We start from the raw sequence: 19,563 nt of genomic DNA, 5'->3' as shown, positions 1-19,563 counted from the left end.
TTCTCAGTTAATCAATTGTTGTCAGCTAACAGTCTAATTCAACAATAGAACCAACGTAAAGGTTCACTATATCTTCTCATTATATATTTCTCCTTCATTTTTTCTGTTACTGTAACATCCTTTTCTCTCGAACACTCCTCTACACACACACACACACACACACACACACACACACACACTCCAATTCCACAGACTCTCAGCAGGGCAGGGATTATAGCCACGGTTAAAACCTTTCCAATGCTGCTGGCTTGATCCTCTGTGCCAAACAGAGACTAAAATGAGCTTCAGAAAGTTTGGTAATCTGCCTCATCTACATGACTCTCAGCCGTTCTTATAATTACGAGGCAGGTCCCACCTGGCTGGACATTACATCGGAGACCCCGTCTTTAAGAGATTTATGTTCAAACATTGAACCGAAGTACAATTTCCAGATTAGCAACTTGTGGTATGTATAAATATCCATTAAGGCATAAATGGAAGAATCAAGCAAAAGTAGAGCCAATTCAGTATTAGGCCATTTAGAAGTGAGAAATGTTCCCACATCAATTTTCCCTCAATTTACCCAACATGGCCGACAGCTAAACTGGCAGAGAAAGTCAGCCCATTAGAAATGTGCATTAAAAGAAATTAAAACTTTTATGTATCACAATTAAAGCTACTATACAATTTGGGAGAGTTGCATAAAAGTGATTATTGAAAGAAGAAGCTATAATGACTATAGCATAATGGTATTTGTGAGAATATTATAGAAATATTTATTAGTAGTATTACACTCGCTTTCTTACAGAGGTCATAAGCTTTTGGCTGATGCAGTTCAAATTAAGCCAAGTGCTGCAGACCACCCAGTTTCTTACGGTAAAATCATAATGTCATAAAATCAGGGCCAGCTCCACTGTTCTTGATTAAATGTATTCATCATAACTTTGTCTGGCTCAATAGGCAGGAACCATAAAAAGCTCTTCAGACTGTGGAACTCATTGTAGGAATTATCTGGAGGCTGTCTGCATCAGCTTTATGGGTTTAATGATTGTTAACTCAAGCACAAGTCTACTTGGCCAGAGAAGACACAGGTGTATGTTGATTGTTGAGCTACTTGGTGTAACTAAAGTATGTAGCTTAATATCCAATAATTTTCTTATCAACCAAAAAAAATATATTTTGTAATCTGGAAACGCAGTATTTCTTCATTGACTTCCTTGGGTCTTGACATTATTGTACGGTCTCTAGGCAACTCGCAGAGACTGTGAGACCCTGAGATGTAATGTGTTAATTAGCTTCAGAGGTGCTAGCAGGGGATTTTGTTACCTGCGGACAGAGCGAGGCTGCGTCTGGCTGTGTCTCCGACTCAGCTGACAGAAGTATGAATATTCTCTTCAAACACCGCTAATGGTGTTTTGTCTAATTTGTATCAAATGCTAATATTGAGTCTTGTAGCATATTGATAATCATTGTTACTGTATTAGTAGTATTTTACACCTGTTTTTATTCAGTGTAATGTTTTTTTTTTTTATCAGGGTAGCCTATTGGTTTTTGTTTTGTTTTGTTTTTTTTACACAAAAAAAACAACTAAATGTAACTAAATAGGGAGTAGGCTAAGTCAGTGTTGTTTGTAGATTGTTGATTATATGCGCTTTTGCAAGTGAGCTATGGTGTTGTGCTGAACTGTAAGACTGTTTTGCCAAATGATCTTAGAGCTTTGAGAATGTAATTTCTGTTTCAAGAAATGAGCCAGACCAATGAAGAAAAACTGTAAAAAAAAAAAAAAAAAAAAAAAAGGTGTAGCCAATGAGACGTTTCAAAAATCGAGTCTCAACCTATGCAATCACCTCTGTTTGAAATGTGCCACATCAGAGGTTCCTGAACCTTTCAGACCTCCTGCTGCTATGTGTCAAACACATTTCTAAAGTGCCACTTTCTACAGCAGAAATTATTATTTCATAAAATAAAAATATCTGATTAACCCATGCAACAGCATCAGCAATACTAGACAACATCAACAAAATGCTACTGTATCAAAATTAAAGAATAGTCTACTCTGTATATTTTGTCTTATAACGTCTCCAGCGTTTAACATTAGAGCTGTAACAATCAAAACCAGAGATGAGACATAAACAACAACGTTTGACTTTGAGTCTGTCCACAACTTTTCTCAACACTGTATTAAAATCAGGGACATTTTCAGGGACAACTTTAACCCGAGACAGATCACCCAAATCAGGGACTGTCTCCAAAAATGGGGGATGTCTGGTCACCCTACAAGCAGCCCTGAGAGACCCATAGACACAACAGTGTTCAAAGCTACAGTAAATGCTAATGTCAGCATATTAATACTCTCACAGTGACATAACATTTAGCAGGTAAAACATATGTATCATGTTTGCTATATTAGTTTAGCATGTAAGGCATGTTAAAATGTGCTAATTAGCTCAAAAGCTTATGCTGCTCAAAACAGATGTTTCCAACCGGTGGCACACACGGAAAGTCACATCACCTCTGTTACATTTATAGAAATCATGCTAATATGGATGTGTGTACCATATGATAATCTATTCCCTTTCATTTTGCAAATGAATTTTTAAAGCTGTACAGAAAAGAAAATTGAATTTGAGCCCACTGTGGGTCTTAACATTAGTGTAATAACTCATCTATCAGACGATGTAGCCCAAACTTTGTGCAAAATTCTATTTTCGAGTAAATGAATGAATGAAAGTGTGGTATTTTTTTCCGCATTGGATAATGCAGGCGCACAAATTATACGTCATCCTGCTCACGATTCATCAGCTACTGATATTGGATCCGTCATTCGTCAATCAAACGTCTGAGACACACACAAGCTCGGTCTCGCCCCAAGCATTGAATATCCTGCCCGCTCGATAACGACCAATCAAATTTGTTTTCCTTACTCGGGTAAACTGATGCAGCAACTCGTGGAAACTCGGCGCGACAAACAGGACAAACGGCCATTTCTGAACACCTTTAAGGTTGTCTTTTTTTTATGTTGTAAAGTAGGCTACTTCTTAACAAATGAAACTGACAGGTAAATTAGATTAAGGAACTACAAAGATTGAGAAGACAGACTGCAAGAATGGATGGGTTTTATAGAATTGGAGACAGTGGCAGGTGCCTCCAATTCCCTGATCCCCTCCTACCGGGGAGATACTGTACCACACTGAAAGACAAACACAAGCACACAACAACAACAACAACAACACAGCAATCGCTGAGGCCTTAGGGGCCGTCACTACTGCAGCAGCCAGACTTTGAATGTTTTTCACTGCATCTATCATAATGAAGGCCAAAAAATTACTTTAAAAAACAAAAATGTCAACCTCATGATGGCGCCAGAGAAAATTCAATCCTTAGGATTTTTCCTCTCTGGGCTTGTACCAGACATCAGGGCAAGCCATCTGATAGGTGTTGACATTTTGGGCCAAAGTGAAGAACAGACCAACTTTTCTATCCTGAAGCCATGTCTGTGGAGTGTATTAAAACTGAGTGGAGGGACAATAACAGTAAGCTACCAAGTAGAAGTACCACTCCATAGTATTTTTATGTCAGTGCCTGTGGGTGATACCATTCATAATTCGCCATCCCTCAGGAATTGTATGATACCTCTTTCACTGTGTCTCTCCAACCGCTATGGCGATGGTGATGATGATGATGATGATGATGATGATGATGATGATGATGATGATGATGATGATGATGATGATGATGATGATGATGATGATGATGATGATGATGATGATGATGATGATGATGATGATGATGATGGTGGTGATGATGATGGTGGTGATGAAGATGGTGGTGATGAAGATGGTGGTGGTCATGGTCATGGTCATGATGATAATGAAACTTCCATAAAAAGCTATTACGGCTGAATTTGAATTATATTTTTGGGACATTAACTACATATGGTGAGGGACTAAGTGGATGAAATGCTGTTGAGCTGAAGTTGTGTGAGTGGAAATATCGGAGAGACGTTCAACTCTCGTGGCAGCATGCAAAGCTCTCAGTGTCTTCAGCTCTGCGTTATGTGATGTGACACGTACTGTGGTTTCCACTGCCAGTCTGTGTACTTGCGCCTCTCTGGCTGTATTATTAATTCAGAGACCATGCGAGTACACGCCTTGTCTCCTCCTCCCCTGTCTGTTGAAGGGATCTTTGAAAGAGAAAGATTAAAAGGAGAGCGTAATTAGACAGGAGGATTTCCACTATCATGGTAATTGAAGCCGAGCCGTCATATTACAGTGTCTAATTGGTTTCAAATTATAGAGACGCAGTTGGGACAGCACGGAGTCGCTTGTCAACGTTAAGGGACATTCAGATTGCTTGTCCAACTTCTACTTTATACATTTTTCTTGACCAGTTATTGTTGTCACTTCCCCCGAGGACTATCCACCACATTTATAAGTCTTTTCAATGCAGTTCAGAAGAATAAGACTTGTGTCTGAAAGTGTCTGCAATCTGTTTTAATTGTAGCTCCGCTGTGAAGCTGTATCAGCACAATTGCCACTGAACTTTTTTTGTTTTCTGCAGCCTGACAAGCAGAGGAGGTTAAATAGGTGCTGTCCCATGAGTTCAAATGAAAGGACAGATTTGAATGAAGATTGTGCTGTTCCTGAGCTGCATCCTTAGCTGATTCCTCTAGAGGTCTATTCATCCTTCTCACAGGACGCCGCTTGTTATTTAGGTCTTGGCCCTGGTAAAGATTTTCTTCCTCTTACTTGCTGCAGCAAGGTTACATTTTACGTCTGTGAATCAGGCACCTTTGTGTCAGACTGCAGGGTGCATGAACATCACAAAGGCACGCAGGCAGGGAGGCATGTGATTACCCAGCTTGCAGGGCATTTCATATCTGAACCGAGAGTGTGTGCTGATTTCACCTTTAACGACGTTATATTCTGTTAAAGCATGGAGCTACCTGAGACTTCACTCCACACTCAGTGTGTTCAGGTTGTTACGTGGCTCCGGTTATCACCGCTACCATCCTTTAAGTGGTTTCTTGTGTCTCAGCTCAGGGAGGTTGTCCTGTGAGCTGCTGTGTAGTAATCTTGACTTTAAAAGAAACCAAAAGTCGTAGGAATAGCTGGTTCAGTCCTGTGTGACACCCAGGATTAATGGCAAATGCAGTTTGATACAACAGGAAGTGCAAACTGAGCAGCTACTTCGTCATAAATGAATCCGAAGAGCAGCTGCTGTTTGTTTATTGTTTTTTTCTAACTGAAGTTCTTTTAATATCAGTCAAAAGTAATTACAACTTTGAGACGACTCGCAAACAGCTTGATCAGGCCAGCAGCAGTGCCTCGGAAAAGTTTGTCGCCTGGCTGAGATGTTGGAGGTGTTCAGCGTTTTGCCTGCACCTCCTCATCTATCAGCTCACTGTGGCTGCTTTCTCTGAAAAAGAAAATGGAAAAACTGCCATAAATGTTTGTTGTCTCATTTTTCATGAGCAATCACAATTAGCCATATAGCCACAGCCACAAATACACTGTGTCTCTTGTGACTATTTCACAATAAAAGATGCAATGGTTATTTAATTATCACGGGAATTACTCCCACAAACAAAGAAAACCACAAAACAGAGGTAACAGAAATAGAAAATAAATACAATGAGAGACTTTTGTGGGAAAAATGCAAATCATAAATAGCATCAATTAGTTGTTAGTTATCAGTGAAGACTACTTATTGATTAATGAGCCATGAATTCCCCCTTTAGATATGTGACATTGTTATCTTTTGTTTCCGCAGCGTCAAAGAACGAATGAGATGTTTCTCTTTTATGGCGCAATTTTTTCTCCTTGTTATCTGCCACTCCTCGTACAAGCACTCTCTGTATGCACACCATGTGAAGTGCTAGCAATGCCAGTTTCCTGACAAGTAAATGAAAGGTCCCATCGTTCTTCTTGTTTCTTCCCAGGTGACACCCACTGTCCCCATTCCGTCACCATCAAAAAGCCGAACAAGATGCCGAGAACCTCAAAAACGGTCCATTATGGGCTGCCAGGGGGAACGCAGGCACCATTAAGGAATGGTATCGGTTACAAATAATGCATGTCTCCAGTCTCATTCTCATCTTGTCTGAGAGAAACAGGAAAGCGCAGAGATGTACAGCTACGCCGCAGAGACCTTGCATGCTGAATAACGCAAACGGTCTCACAGACCAAGGACATCTCCTCACCAGAGACACAGTGAAGGCAAGAGCTTGCCACAGAATCCCAGGTTAAACCATTTAACAACTGTACGAACAACTGAAACAAACCTACAACCTGATGTTCAAAATGCACCGCATCTGAGTGCTCCATTTATCACAGCATTTTGGGAATATCTTTATCGTTCTGCTTTGGGAATACAGCGTATACGTAACGTTACAGTTCATAAAGTGAACTGATAAAGTGGTGTCCCCATCGGTCTCGATCACCTTACCGCCAGTAATATCAATGTCCCATTTCATGTCTGCTGAAATTAAAGACCTCAGGGAGGGAGGAAGTCGTTACGTGGATCTTCACTCATGTTGTATGGTGCAGCGCTCACTTTTTTTTCACAAGGTTAAGCACATATCACTTGCTGTAACAGCTTTAAAGTGGTAAAAGATAGCACTAATCAAAATGAATTATAATCCAATTCCAATGCAGCTTGGAAACTGAGCATGTTCAGAAAATACTACAGTGCATTACTCTCATGTGACAGATTTGAGGTAGTAGTAAAAGGTAACATGTTGGGATGTGGGTGAGGTTGTAAATATTTTTATACATAATGTCAACACTCATTATTTGACCAAAACACTATAATGACATATATTCTGTCAAAAGTATAAATAGTAATTGTAGCAAATCACAAACTTTTGCTCACATTTGAGTACAGCTGTACTTCCTATTATCTCTTGTGCTGCCATTTTCATTCAAACTGTGGTGATACCAGCCCTTCCGCTTCTTTTATTTTGCGTGACAAGATGTAAGATGTAATCTCAAAACTCCAAAGGCTTACTCTTTTACTGTGAGATGCCATTAAGTTCTGAGCCGTTTATGTCTTTTTAATGAGAGAGCTAAATTGCCTTCATACGCGGTGATTTTTGTGCAAATGAAAGCTTTGCAGACTATGAATGTAAAGTAGACGACTAAATGTTCCTTGGCACATTGTGGGCCACGGGCAGCCGCATCAGGATTCACACTGACGACCACGTGACGAACACGCTGTACTCTCTCCTAGAAAATATTTGAAGTGTAATGAACAAAATGCAGATTCATACCAGCAACACAACTGTGTCGTTACAGTTCGTCAAAAACATTCAGACTCCTGTGTAACATCTATACTGCTGTATCCGTTCCATCAAGAATGTCTCGGCACGTAGCCTGCAGAAGATGACTCCTTAGCTGCGAGTTAAATCTGAAATATCTTCAGAAACAGCTAGGTTTGTGACAGTGACAGGATAACACTTGGGTCATATAATTTCTAAGAGCGATTATCCCCAAATCACCTCTTTCTGCTTTACCCTTTCTGTGATGTGTCAGCTGCATCCTTGCTGAGACTAGACATTTCTGTTTGTCCAGCACAAAATGTTCACCCTTGTTGTACATTGCCAGTTATTGTGTTCTGGACAAACACATCAAAATAATGAAAAAAAAAAAAAAAACTATCTGACAAAGTCATGTTACCTCAAGGTCTATGGATTAGCGGAGAGAGCACAGTTGTCATGGAGATGGGTCAGTTTTCATCATATGTCCAATCTGTGCAACATTTGGCTCATAACAACTGACAGCTGTATATGGAAAGAAACCCCTGCCCAGAGATGCTCACAAGTCCAAGACAAGTCTCAAGTCTTTGGGCTTAAGTCAAGTCTAACGTCTTTGACAAGCTACAGTAGCTAGAGTCCAAGTTAGGTCTCAAATCTTTGAGCTAGTCAAAGTCAAGTCTTTCGTCTTTGGGCTACAGGCCAGGTAAGTGCACAAAATCCACCAAGATCAGTGTCAAACAACACTGGGACTGGCTGGCCTAAATTTTATGTGATCAAAGTGCCAACCTGTGAGGAATGTAGTAAAAGGCTGAATTGATAATGATGTTTTGTAAAACAAGACATTAAATTCAGACTCCATTTCTCTAAGTTCACAAGATGTTTCTGTAATAAAATAAAAAAAAATGTCTCAGCTAATCAGACAGACCTTGAGCACTTAAAGCAACTCTTACCTTTCTGGTATTTCACACAGCAAAGTGTGAGGGACACCAACCCAACCGGATGCGCTGGTTTGGGCCGAAAATATATACAAATGACTGGGGTCGGGTCGGGCCTCGAGCTTTCTTTCTTTCTTTTTTGGCAGGGTTCAGGCCGAGAATTAATGCTAGTGAGTCGTGCTGTGGCTTCAACACCTGCAGGTTTGGCCAGGTCTGTTTTAATTTTCAGGCCCGTTGAGAACTGTATTACAGTCCTCAGTAACCGTTAGCAACTGGATGCTTGTTATCATATCTGATGTCTGGCATGTGGAGGCTTATATCCGGCCTTCATGAACGTTTTATTACCACTGCCACCATGAAGTAGCCTATTATTGGAGTGGACAATAATAACACCAGCGAGCAGAGTGGACTGAGGTTTACTGCCCCGTGCTCGAACAGTGCGCTTTACATTGGTACAGCTATAGAGCTATAGACTTCCTGTGTTACATATCACGTGGGGCTGCGCAGTTAGACATATGACAACACTGTCCAGCAGAAACTGCGCAACCATCTCATCCCTTTTTAGCTCAGGATGAAGCTGCATCAGTCTCCGCCATCGCTTGAGAGCAGAGCCAATGTTGACTTGAGTTTTGGCTCTTGCCGCATCAAGTTCTCTCGGTGGTGGCTTTTTCAAAAATGGTCTTCATTTCGCTGACTAATTTTCCCGTGTGAGCGGCTGGAGGAGGAGGCAGCAGCCAGCATTTGTCGGCCTGTTTTACAAAACAGTTGATTTGTGCTTTGGACTCCCCCCTGCTTTCTGTGTCAGGCTACTGTTCTAAAACCTCAAAGTCAAGTCTTTCGTCTTTGGGCTACAGGCCAGGTAAGTGCACAAAATCCACCAAGATCAGTGTCAAACAACACTGGGACTGGCTGGCCTAAATTTTATGTGATCAAAGTGCCAACCTGTGAGGAATGTAGTAAAAGGCTGAATTGATAATGATGTTTTGTAAAACAAGACATTAAATTCAGACTCCATTTCTCTAAGTTCACAAGATGTTTCTGTAATAAAATAAAAAAAAATGTCTCAGCTAATCAGACAGACCTTGAGCACTTAAAGCAACTCTTACCTTTCTGGTATTTCACACAGCAAAGTGTGAGGGACACCAACCCAACCGGATGCGCTGGTTTGGGCCGAAAATATATACAAATGACTGGGGTCGGGTCGGGCCTCGAGCTTTCTTTCTTTCTTTTTTGGCAGGGTTCAGGCCGAGAATTAATGCTAGTGAGTCGTGCTGTGGCTTCAACACCTGCAGGTTTGGCCAGGTCTGTTTTAATTTTCAGGCCCGTTGAGAACTGTATTACAGTCCTCAGTAACCGTTAGCAACTGGATGCTTGTTATCATATCTGATGTCTGGCATGTGGAGGCTTATATCCGGCCTTCATGAACGTTTTATTACCACTGCCACCATGAAGTAGCCTATTATTGGAGTGGACAATAATAACACCAGCGAGCAGAGTGGACTGAGGTTTACTGCCCCGTGCTCGAACAGTGCGCTTTACATTGGTACAGCTATAGAGCTATAGACTTCCTGTGTTACATATCACGTGGGGCTGCGCAGTTAGACATATGACAACACTGTCCAGCAGAAACTGCGCAACCATCTCATCCCTTTTTAGCTCAGGATGAAGCTGCATCAGTCTCCGCCATCGCTTGAGAGCAGAGCCAATGTTGACTTGAGTTTTGGCTCTTGCCGCATCAAGTTCTCTCGGTGGTGGCTTTTTCAAAAATGGTCTTCATTTCGCTGACTAATTTTCCCGTGTGAGCGGCTGGAGGAGGAGGCAGCAGCCAGCATTTGTCGGCCTGTTTTACAAAACAGTTGATTTGTGCTTTGGACTCCCCCCTGCTTTCTGTGTCAGGCTACTGTTCTAAAACCTCAGTGTTAATAAAGTTGTCGTTTTTTCTTTTTAAAAAAAGCTTTAAAATATTCTCCTGCCAAATAAATTCAGAGCAGATTTCCCCTTGACAAAAATTGGACTTACTGTCAGCTGTGGTCTTGAACTCACTCTGCTGCTCTGCTCCTTTCTGCCCACATGAGACCAAACTGGATATTGTTTGCAGGGGAGGCAGACGTGAGGGAGATGATGGCCACGTAGAGCCACAGTGGGTTGTGCGGCCTGCTCCACTGGGCCGGTCACAGCTCTATCGATCTTGCTCCCTCTCGCTCCCTCCTTCCTTCACCCTTTCCCTTGCAGCCAACAGGCAGCTTGGCCAACCAGGAATTGTTTCATGCTTTTCAATTAGCCACCCCATGCCTAAGGCTTCATGAAAAAATGGGTTCTTCCTTGGTTCAGGTTGCCCATCCAAAGTTCAGTGGAAATCGGTTCAGTATGTTTTGATTGGTGAACCTCCTTAGGGAAGGTAATGAGTAATGAGTCCCAAATCTCAAATCGAGTTTGAAGTCCTTTGAGAACAAGTCTCACATCAAGTCTCAGGTCGATGTTATTAAGTATCTGCTCCTGCCAATTTCTGCATCTGACCACTGACTTGATGACCTTTGGCCTTTTCCAAGTTGGTGCTGTGGCAGTTGGTGCTGACTGTTTTTGGTGTTTGTTCAGACTCTTGTTCAAGCTTGCCATGCCCCAAACAAATACCAATGAATTAAAAATAATAATAATAATTTGACAAATAAAATCATTCCAACTTGAGTAAATATCAGTTTTTTATAGTATATTTCTGTATTTAAGTCAATAGAGCATTTGCTTCAGAAAAGCTTAATGCCTAAAATATGTGTTCACCATTGTTAGATGCGTGTGCAGATCACCTAATGTGTGAACTTGTTTACTTTTAAGTCATGTTTTAAGACACACTTCAATTTCTCCACAAATAATTTATTGTTCAGAGACAAAGAACCAGCGTTTCATTAAATTTCACAAGATAGAATAACTCCTCATCCTTTGATCAGACCAGAGATTTTGTTAATCTCATTCACATTTCTTAATCTTGTTACTAATTGCACAACACACATTTGTTGAGACCAGTGTCTTCCACATTCAACCCTACTAAGTGAAACATTTTCTGTTCGTGTTGTCAGTCTTTGACTCGTGAACATCTACTTAAGTATTGTGTTGCTCTAACACAAAGATGAGTCTGACTACATCACCATGCAGTCATCTGCTGTGGAGCACATTTCTGCCTCATAATTCAAACCCCATTTAAGACGAGAACACTTTGTCCCTTATGTTGCCTTTTGTATTTAAACCTCTGCATGAAACCAAGCTTTCAACAACTCTGTGCTGTAATACATACTGGATGAGGGGTCCTCATATGCACAGTGCATCCATACACCTGTGTATTTTTAAGTGCTTGCATGCGTTACAAGCCTTCAGCTGTTTATTGGTTAAGGGGGAGCGCTGGGGCCATCTCACTGAGAGCTGAGGTAGTTTGGCTGAAGGCAGCGCCACTGGCATAACCACATCTCCATTCAGGCCTGCTGTTGACTGCTAACAACTAACCATGATCAGATGCACTCAGATCATGTGTGAGGGACAACACAAACTGATATCTGACTGTCAGGCTTTTTTAGATATATTTATAGTATATATTATTATAGTGTCCAACACTCTCAACACTACTTTCTACAGTTAACTAAATGTAATCAGTTTTGGAATAATTGCAAACATATCATAGAAACTGTAATCTGATGGGTGTTATTTTTCCTTTAGAATCTATTTCCAATTTCCAGTGCATATAATTTCAAGGAAACAGACTTATATAAAGTGTCTGTGTGCACTCAATAACCTGTTTTGTAATACACTCAGTGGTCCACGGTCACCATGGTGTTTAATAATATTTCTTTAGAAGCGCATTGAAAGAGTTCTTATTTATTGTTCGATTTCAGATCTTGAAATACAAAATGATAGACCAGACTGAAATTGTTTGTTGAGATAGTATCAGAACAACACCATGTTGCCTTCCTGTTTCATCAACACTTATCATTACCATGATTTACCTGAATGGAGGGGGGGGTGAAGGGGAGTGATGGTTGTTTGTATGCAGTGCCTCAAGTGGAGGGCAGCGAAGAGAGACGATGCACAGCATAGCGAAAGATAAACACGGGAGATTCGGGGGGAGATTGACGAGCGAAATCAGCAGCGTGATTAATGTGACAACCTTTAAGAAAAGGTTATGGATCCGTAGGGAACACAAATGTCTGTAGGACATGGAGGAGAAGCAGAGTATAGAAAAGGGCAGGAGTCAAGTAAGACGCAAAAATACAGGAATACCCTGTTCTCATGGGGTACTGTACCCTGCACTCTGTCTTCCTGCTCCTTCTGGAAACACTGCTTTAGTACTGAATGTTATAGCAGTGATTTTAACACACTGCCCTATTCCACCATCATTAATTTGAATCAAACTGACTCATGTGACATGGGTGGGCCAGACAACCCAGGGGCCATGACTGACAAAGCCATGTGAGGGACAGTCAGGGGGCCCATGCCTTAACGTATATGCTAAGGGGTTAGCTGATTCATTAAGGGCTTTAGTGCTATATTATGCCTGCAGACATAACTATACTGTATACTGTATCAACTCACCTAAATCAGTGGGTTGGAATCAGGATTAGTAAAACAGGTGCGGACTAAAAAGCCAGGAGGAAATCTCCCATGTGAAAGCAACAAAACATTAGATTGTTTTTTTTTAAACACTGAATCTCATTATTCATAGAATTAAAGTTATTATTCCCTTTAATAGCTCTGTGTTGAATGAAAAAACTGGGTGTAGGTAGTGGTACTCCACTACTCCCCCCACACTCACTTTTCTCCTACTGTACTGTACTCCACCAAATAGCGGCTAAAAAAGAAAGAAACAACTGTACATTGCAGAGAGTTTCAAAAAGTCATTGGGGAAATAAACAGTAGAGAGTACAGTATACAATCAGGACTGCAGTAAGTGGGATTTTTTTTTTTTTTTTTTTTTACAATGAATACAAAAATCTAAATGGTATTAAGGCAACAGAACACAATTAAATAGACATTAAATGTGACAGCTCTTTAATAAGTGTGAGATTTAACGGCACTGCTCTATTCTGAAGAATACCTACACCACACACACACAGGCACAGTGTCTATCATATTACATCTGAACATCAGTCAGGCCCACTGTTGCACTGGGACACAGTTTGTCTTTACTTATTTACTGCTCACTGTGTTTTCCTTTGCTCTAAACAACTTTCTGCCCAGCTCAGAGAGACATATTGTTTTGCTTTTCCCTGTTGTATCAGACACCCTCAATCACCTGCAACAACAACCAACTCCCACACATGAATGTCTTAATGAGAGGATTCAGTTCATCCACCTCAAAACACCATGTGCTCAGGCTGAAAAGTACAATGTCCCTTTTTTAAGCAGGCTGCAATCAGGGAGAAGCAGTAGGCTGAAATCGTGTCATTGAGGCTAATTATGGGCAATTAGCCCAAGCCAGTTGCCTGTTGCACTGATATGTGCTGGGGATAAAATGTCGTGCACTGGGTTTGTGTTGCATTGGTTGCAAGAGTGTTTTAGTGACAATACAGACATTTTTTTTAAAGCAAGGCAAATGGTGTGGCTCTAGTGAGGGAATGTCTCTCATTAGGTTCACTACATTAGTCCAGGATGAAATGTCTAATAGGAATTGAATAGATTGCCATGAAATTACAGTATGGAGACCTACAGTATTCATACAAATAATAGGCTATACACACTGTTGCTGCCCATAAAGTTGGAATAATTTTGTTTTCAGACACATTCCTCTTTTTATTCCTATTTATACACATCAGAAATCACATTTGACGATGGAATGATTTGAGTCCCAGTTACCAGTTTTGAGATGATATACAGTACTGGTACATGTTATCTATCAAGAATAAACCACATTGTCACACTCATTTCATGAGAAGAGGTAAACTTTAAACAGTTATGGTAAACTGTGTATATACTGTATATATATATACATCAAACAATTCAAAAGTGTTTGGTAATCCCTTTCATTCCTTTTTCATCCAGTGTCACTATGAAGTTGACTCTTTTTTTCCTTGTTATAACCCATCTTCCTTTGGCTACTTTTTTGTTTGTGCCAGCATTAGGTCAAACACTTTGTTTTAACATTCATATCAACATCTTATACTTTTGTGTTGAGTGCTAATTAGCACATTTTTGGGATCCAAACTTTAGCACCTAATCATTAGCATTGTCATTTCGAGCTGTGGGCTCTCAGCTGTGTCCCAATTCCATATGTGTAGCCTACTGCAATATACTGTATATATATAGCCTATATATCATAGAACTCAACTCATTAAATTTCTCATTGCTGTCAGGAAATTAGCAACCTCTGTGATAAGCTACTTTGCTCATCTACTGTAAAAGTGAAGCTATACTGTAGAGAGCCAACAAATGTAATTGTCATTGTAATTGTTTGTCTTCCATGAAATTATTTCACCATCCACCATCTACTGCATAAACAGTGTCCATCATCAACAGCACACTCAAGAATTAAGGATTTTCTAGTAAGCACGCTGACTGTTTCGAGTGTATCTTTTTGGCATTTATCCAGGGTCAACGGACTCAAACCTGCTTAGAATTAGTAAATGTTATGGATTTGTGTTTTGCGTGAGTTGTTTCCCTAATTCTGAAAGTGTCTCTTTTAATAATTTGCAAAGAGAAATTAAAAGCTCACAACTGAAAAAAAAGCAAATCTCAAATTGTTGTATTGGCATATCAAATATATCTTCCGTGCATGTGTTTTTTACACCATCCACATCTATGAACTGCATTTAAATTACACCGATCTTTAGTATTCCTGTCTGCAGCCACTGCCTCATCTGCTCTACTCATCATTCCTTGCCTTAGTTTCCATTTTTATCCATACTTTCAAGTTCCTCTTCCATCTCTGTTTAATGACCCCTATTAGTTTGTGCTCCAGTGAAGACTGGCTGATGGTGCTGCTGCGGTAGAGATGAGTATTCTGGGGCAGGATAAGTTGCGATGTGCCTCCTATCCATTATTGATCCATGATTAACTAGAGTTCAGCTGGGTTCTCGACTTCAACACACTGAAATAGGCTGGGGAAATCTTGGCAAAGAGACCTGTCACAGCGTTGCCATACAAAACAGAACCATTTCAAAACGTCTTATCAATGCTGCTTCCTATTATTATTTATACTATTTGCCGTAATTTTTGCTATGATATTTCCACACACTGGAAAGTAGCATCACCGTTTAAACTTCTCACATTGGTTTTGATAGTGAGTGTGAAATGACTGTAGGGGTGGTATTGATGATAACACAGACCAGAGGTAAGAGAAGCTTGCCTGTTAGCTTGCCCCCCTCCCTCTTCGACAGCCATCTGTATCACTCCGGGAAAGCCTCCTCAAGACAGCTCCACGGGCCCGTTGACGCTGATGCATTTTGACACTGATGGTGCACACAACTGACCTTTGGGCTGTCGAGTGCACTCAAACAACACTTGCTGCATGTGTTTATGTCCCAGAGACAGTCTAATGAGGATGTATCTGCAGTGAGCCAACTCCAGGAGCAAGTGCCAGGATACAGCTGCTGCCACCAGGGCTCTAATCACAGCTTCTTGCCTGACTCACACTGGGTAACATTGTCAGCGATGGCATTCTTGCGGCAGTGTTAGGACAAATCTCCAGATAAACTCCAGACATATTTTAGGTACAGATAGATAATATTGCTGTTTGTGCACACAAATACAACCAGACATTTTCCTGCTTTTTCCGAGTCTGCTCATTTTTTTTGCTTCATGCAATTTGTGTGCAATGGTCAAAGGAACATCGATTGTACTTAACCAGCTTGATTGACATTAGAGAAACAGATTCATCATAGTAAATATAGAAAAATATTCACTCAGTGCTAAATCCACATAGTGGAGAGGCTAGAACCAGAGAATATTTGAGTTTTTGCTCAAAAACTGGCCAAAGTGAGTAATCCCTCATCAAAATAGCTGGTGATTAAATTTCTGTTAATCAACTAATCATTTAATTGACTCTCTGAGCTCTAAAACTGATTTCTCCTACGCAGTTTCCATACCCAGCAAGTCCATGATGTCATCTTAAGTGTTTTATTATTGAGGCCATCCAGCTGATTTTTTCAGGACAAGTAAAGACAAAATGGTACAAGAAGTAGTTCAAAGACAAATACAAGGAATAATCCAAGCAATATATTTTCCCTGAAAAAAACAACCTGAATGTAGTTGGGGCAAAATATTCTACTCAGCGCACAATTTCAGAATCCAACCCTGAAGGACAAGCAAGTATAAGCACAGGAGAGTGTGTTTGTGAAGCCCTTTTATTTCCATTTCTGGTTGAGTTTGTGTGGATGTTTTTTTTTGTTTTGTTTTTTGCTGTGTTGAAGCAACTTGAAGCAGCAACTGGGAGCAGCTCTGGAGTCAGTGTGAAATCTCAGTGCTCCACTCCACTTTATCTGCCCAAGACTGCTCTCTAGGGATGGGGTGGGTGGGGGGGTCGGATCATTAAATATTCACATGGCACTCACAGGACTTCATCTTAAGAGAGGTTTACCTGGCTAACACCTGCCCAATCTTTGTTTTCCATCAGAGTGCGCTTTGACATACCTGTGCTTCAGCAGAGCGGGTCTCCTTGAATGAAGGTCTTCAACTTGGGCATCAAGGGCAGATGTAGCTTCACTCTTGCTGTTATTTCGCTCTTCAGAATCAGACCCTGCTTTTATTGTACTTACATGTATCTAAGCCGGTGCATATTCGGTGCATATTCTCATTTGTCCCAGCCTGGTCAGCTGCGTACATGAACTGATGAACTGATGAACTGATGAACTGATGAAGCCTCTTGGATGAGAGGTGAAACGTCTTCCTAGACAAATAACTAAGTCCAGTTGCTTTCGATTTAACCTCCTTTGAAATACATGTATCTATTTTGTGTTTTTTGTTTGAGTGACATCACTGTCAGGTTTTTACCAGATTTTACTGCTTATTCGTTTCTCTTCCATGTCCGTGACTGTTCCTTAACAGTGATTGTCAGCATATTAACTCAGACAGGAGGACAAATAGTGGTGTACAAATAAGGACAGTTCTCTTTTACCACATTTTAACGCCAAAATTGTCGCCATCGCCAAACGTGTTTTCTCCTGCAAAATGCTCTGCTGTGTTTTGCCAGTAAAGGATGAACACAAGTGCAGCAGTTTTGCAACACAAAAACCCCAATCCTCATTAATTTGCAGCAGTGACATCTTTAGTTTTAGTTGAGTCTTTTTTATTTTTTTTTATTTACTTACCTCCTCTCTGCCCATTGGTTACAATCATGGCTTAATTCCCAATTATCGTCCATGATGGCAGGTGGCAGAAATCGAGGGAGAGGACACTGTTCTTGCCCAGTTTTGTAAAAATCATTGCACTGATGCAAGGCTTCAGTTTTCAAGGGCAATATATAGACATTCATTCTATAACAATCTCATTAGTGAGACTTTCAGTTTTGCCAATTAGCATTCAACCTTGAAGTTCCATACACAGACAAAAGTCACCATCTGTCAGCACAATGCAGGGCAGCCCTCTGTGATGATGATGTGCTCACAGCTCTCTAACTGTGTTTGTTTTGGCTGCAGGAACTTCTACTACATCACCATGCTGCGCGACCCGGTCTCCCGCTACCTGAGCGAGTGGAAGCACGTCCAGCGTGGAGCCACATGGAAGACCGCCCTCCATATGTGTGATGGACGCTCACCCACCCAGGACGAGCTGCCCACCTGCTACAGTGGGGATGACTGGTCTGGCGTGACCCTGACAGAGTTTATGAACTGCCCGTCCAACCTGGCCAATAACCGTCAGGTTCGTATGCTGGCTGACCTGAGCCTGGTGGGCTGCTACAACCTGTCCTCTATGAACGAGAGCCAGCGGAACCACATCCTCTTGAGCAGCGCCATGAGCAACTTGAAGAACATGGCTTTCTACGGCCTGACGGAGTTTCAACGCAAGACGCAGTACCTGTTTGAGCGGACGTTCAGCCTGCGTTTCATCTCGGCTTTCACGCAGATCAACAGCACGCGTGCCGCCAACGTGGACCTGAGCGAGCCCGTGCGCAGACGCATCGAGGAGCTCAACTTCTTGGACGTGCAGTTGTACGATTACGCGAAGGACCTGTTCCTCCAGCGATTCCAGTTCACCCGCCAGAGGGAGCACCAGGAGGTTCGCTTGAAGAGGCGCGAGGAGAGGCGTTGGCTGAGGGAGCAAAGGGAGCAGGGCAGGCCGTGGCCGCCCAAACACAGGGGGAGCGGAAATAGAGGCGGGAGAGGGGGAGAAAGTGCGGAGAAAGCAACTGATGGAGACTTCCCTACCACCACTGAGGACTACACGAGCCAGGTGGCCCGCTGGTGAGCCTCTGGGCCCACAAATAGGGAGGGAGGAGTAAGAGAGAGAGAGCACCTGATGGAGATTCCTCACAGACTAGTTTAAACATTTCCTCTGACTCTCTTCCTCACACACGAGGTCTCTCTCTCTCTCTCTCTCTCTCTCTCTCTCTCTCTCTCTCTCTCTCTCTCTCTCTCTCTCACCATTACTCTGTCTCCTGCATCTATCTGTTTCTCAGCTTCAGTGTGATCCGAGTGCTCTGCTGTTTCTTTACGAAAACTGCCAAGTCTGTGAGTCTCACAGCAGCTCTGCCTTGGAGTGCCCTTTGGTGTCTTAAATCTTTAAAATGCAATTTATATAATTTTTTTGTCATTTAATTTTCTGCCTTGGTTGTTTATCATTTCTTGAAAAATATTGAGGTGAAAGAAGAAGAAGAAAAAACAAAACAAATAAAAATAAGCTGCCATAAGACTGCATTGCTTTTACTTTGACATTCACTGCTAAATTAAAGAATGTAATTGAACTCATTGTCATTGTTGCAACTGGTAGAAAGATGTAGTTGTAGAAGAATTCATGGTTGCATGTCACAGATCCACATTATACTTAAACAATTGAGGAGAATTATTTCCAAAAGATATACAGTATACTGTGAACCAAAGTAACTAAAGAACACAATGTATCTATTTGTTTTCATTTAATGCCAATGAATCCCTCTCTAAGGACCATGTTGTATGCATGCAGTACCCATTTTTGAAGCCAAATTATAGACAGATGCTGATATTTTGGTTGCAGTGCAATATATACTGTATTGTTGCAATACCCTGCAGATTTTAACATCACTCCCAAAGACTACACATTGTCACGAGGCCAGTTAGAGTCACACAGGGGGCGTCCTGCTGAGCAACATAACCTCAGTCTTTCCCCATACTGTGAGAAGAACATTGTGTTTTATTGTTTTGTTTTGTTTGTTTTTTCTTTAACACAAGAAGTGGAAACAGATTGTCTGCGATGGAAAAAAAAAGTATTTGGGGAGTGGATTGG

General features: G+C 41.3%; 1 protein-coding gene across 1 annotated transcript in view; it reads left to right on the top strand.

Moving 5' to 3' along the window:
• The window catches only part of hs6st3b (heparan sulfate 6-O-sulfotransferase 3b), a gene marked incomplete at both ends in the record, with an annotated part of 60,457 nt that extends 41,908 nt beyond the window's left edge, over positions 1 to 18,549 (top strand). Inside the window, one exon of the mRNA XM_083996776.1 lies at positions 17,781 to 18,549. Coding sequence (XP_083852902.1) covers positions 17,781 to 18,549 — 769 coding nt within the window. The remainder of the gene's footprint in view (positions 1 to 17,780) is intronic.
• Positions 18,550 to 19,563: the final 1,014 nt, after the last annotated feature.

The sequence above is a fragment of the Trachurus trachurus genome, assembly GCF_905171665.1.
Source record: "Trachurus trachurus genome assembly, chromosome: 21".
Classification (NCBI taxonomy): Eukaryota; Metazoa; Chordata; class Actinopteri; order Carangiformes; family Carangidae; genus Trachurus; species Trachurus trachurus.
This window is presented reverse-complemented; position numbering and strand designations above follow the sequence as displayed.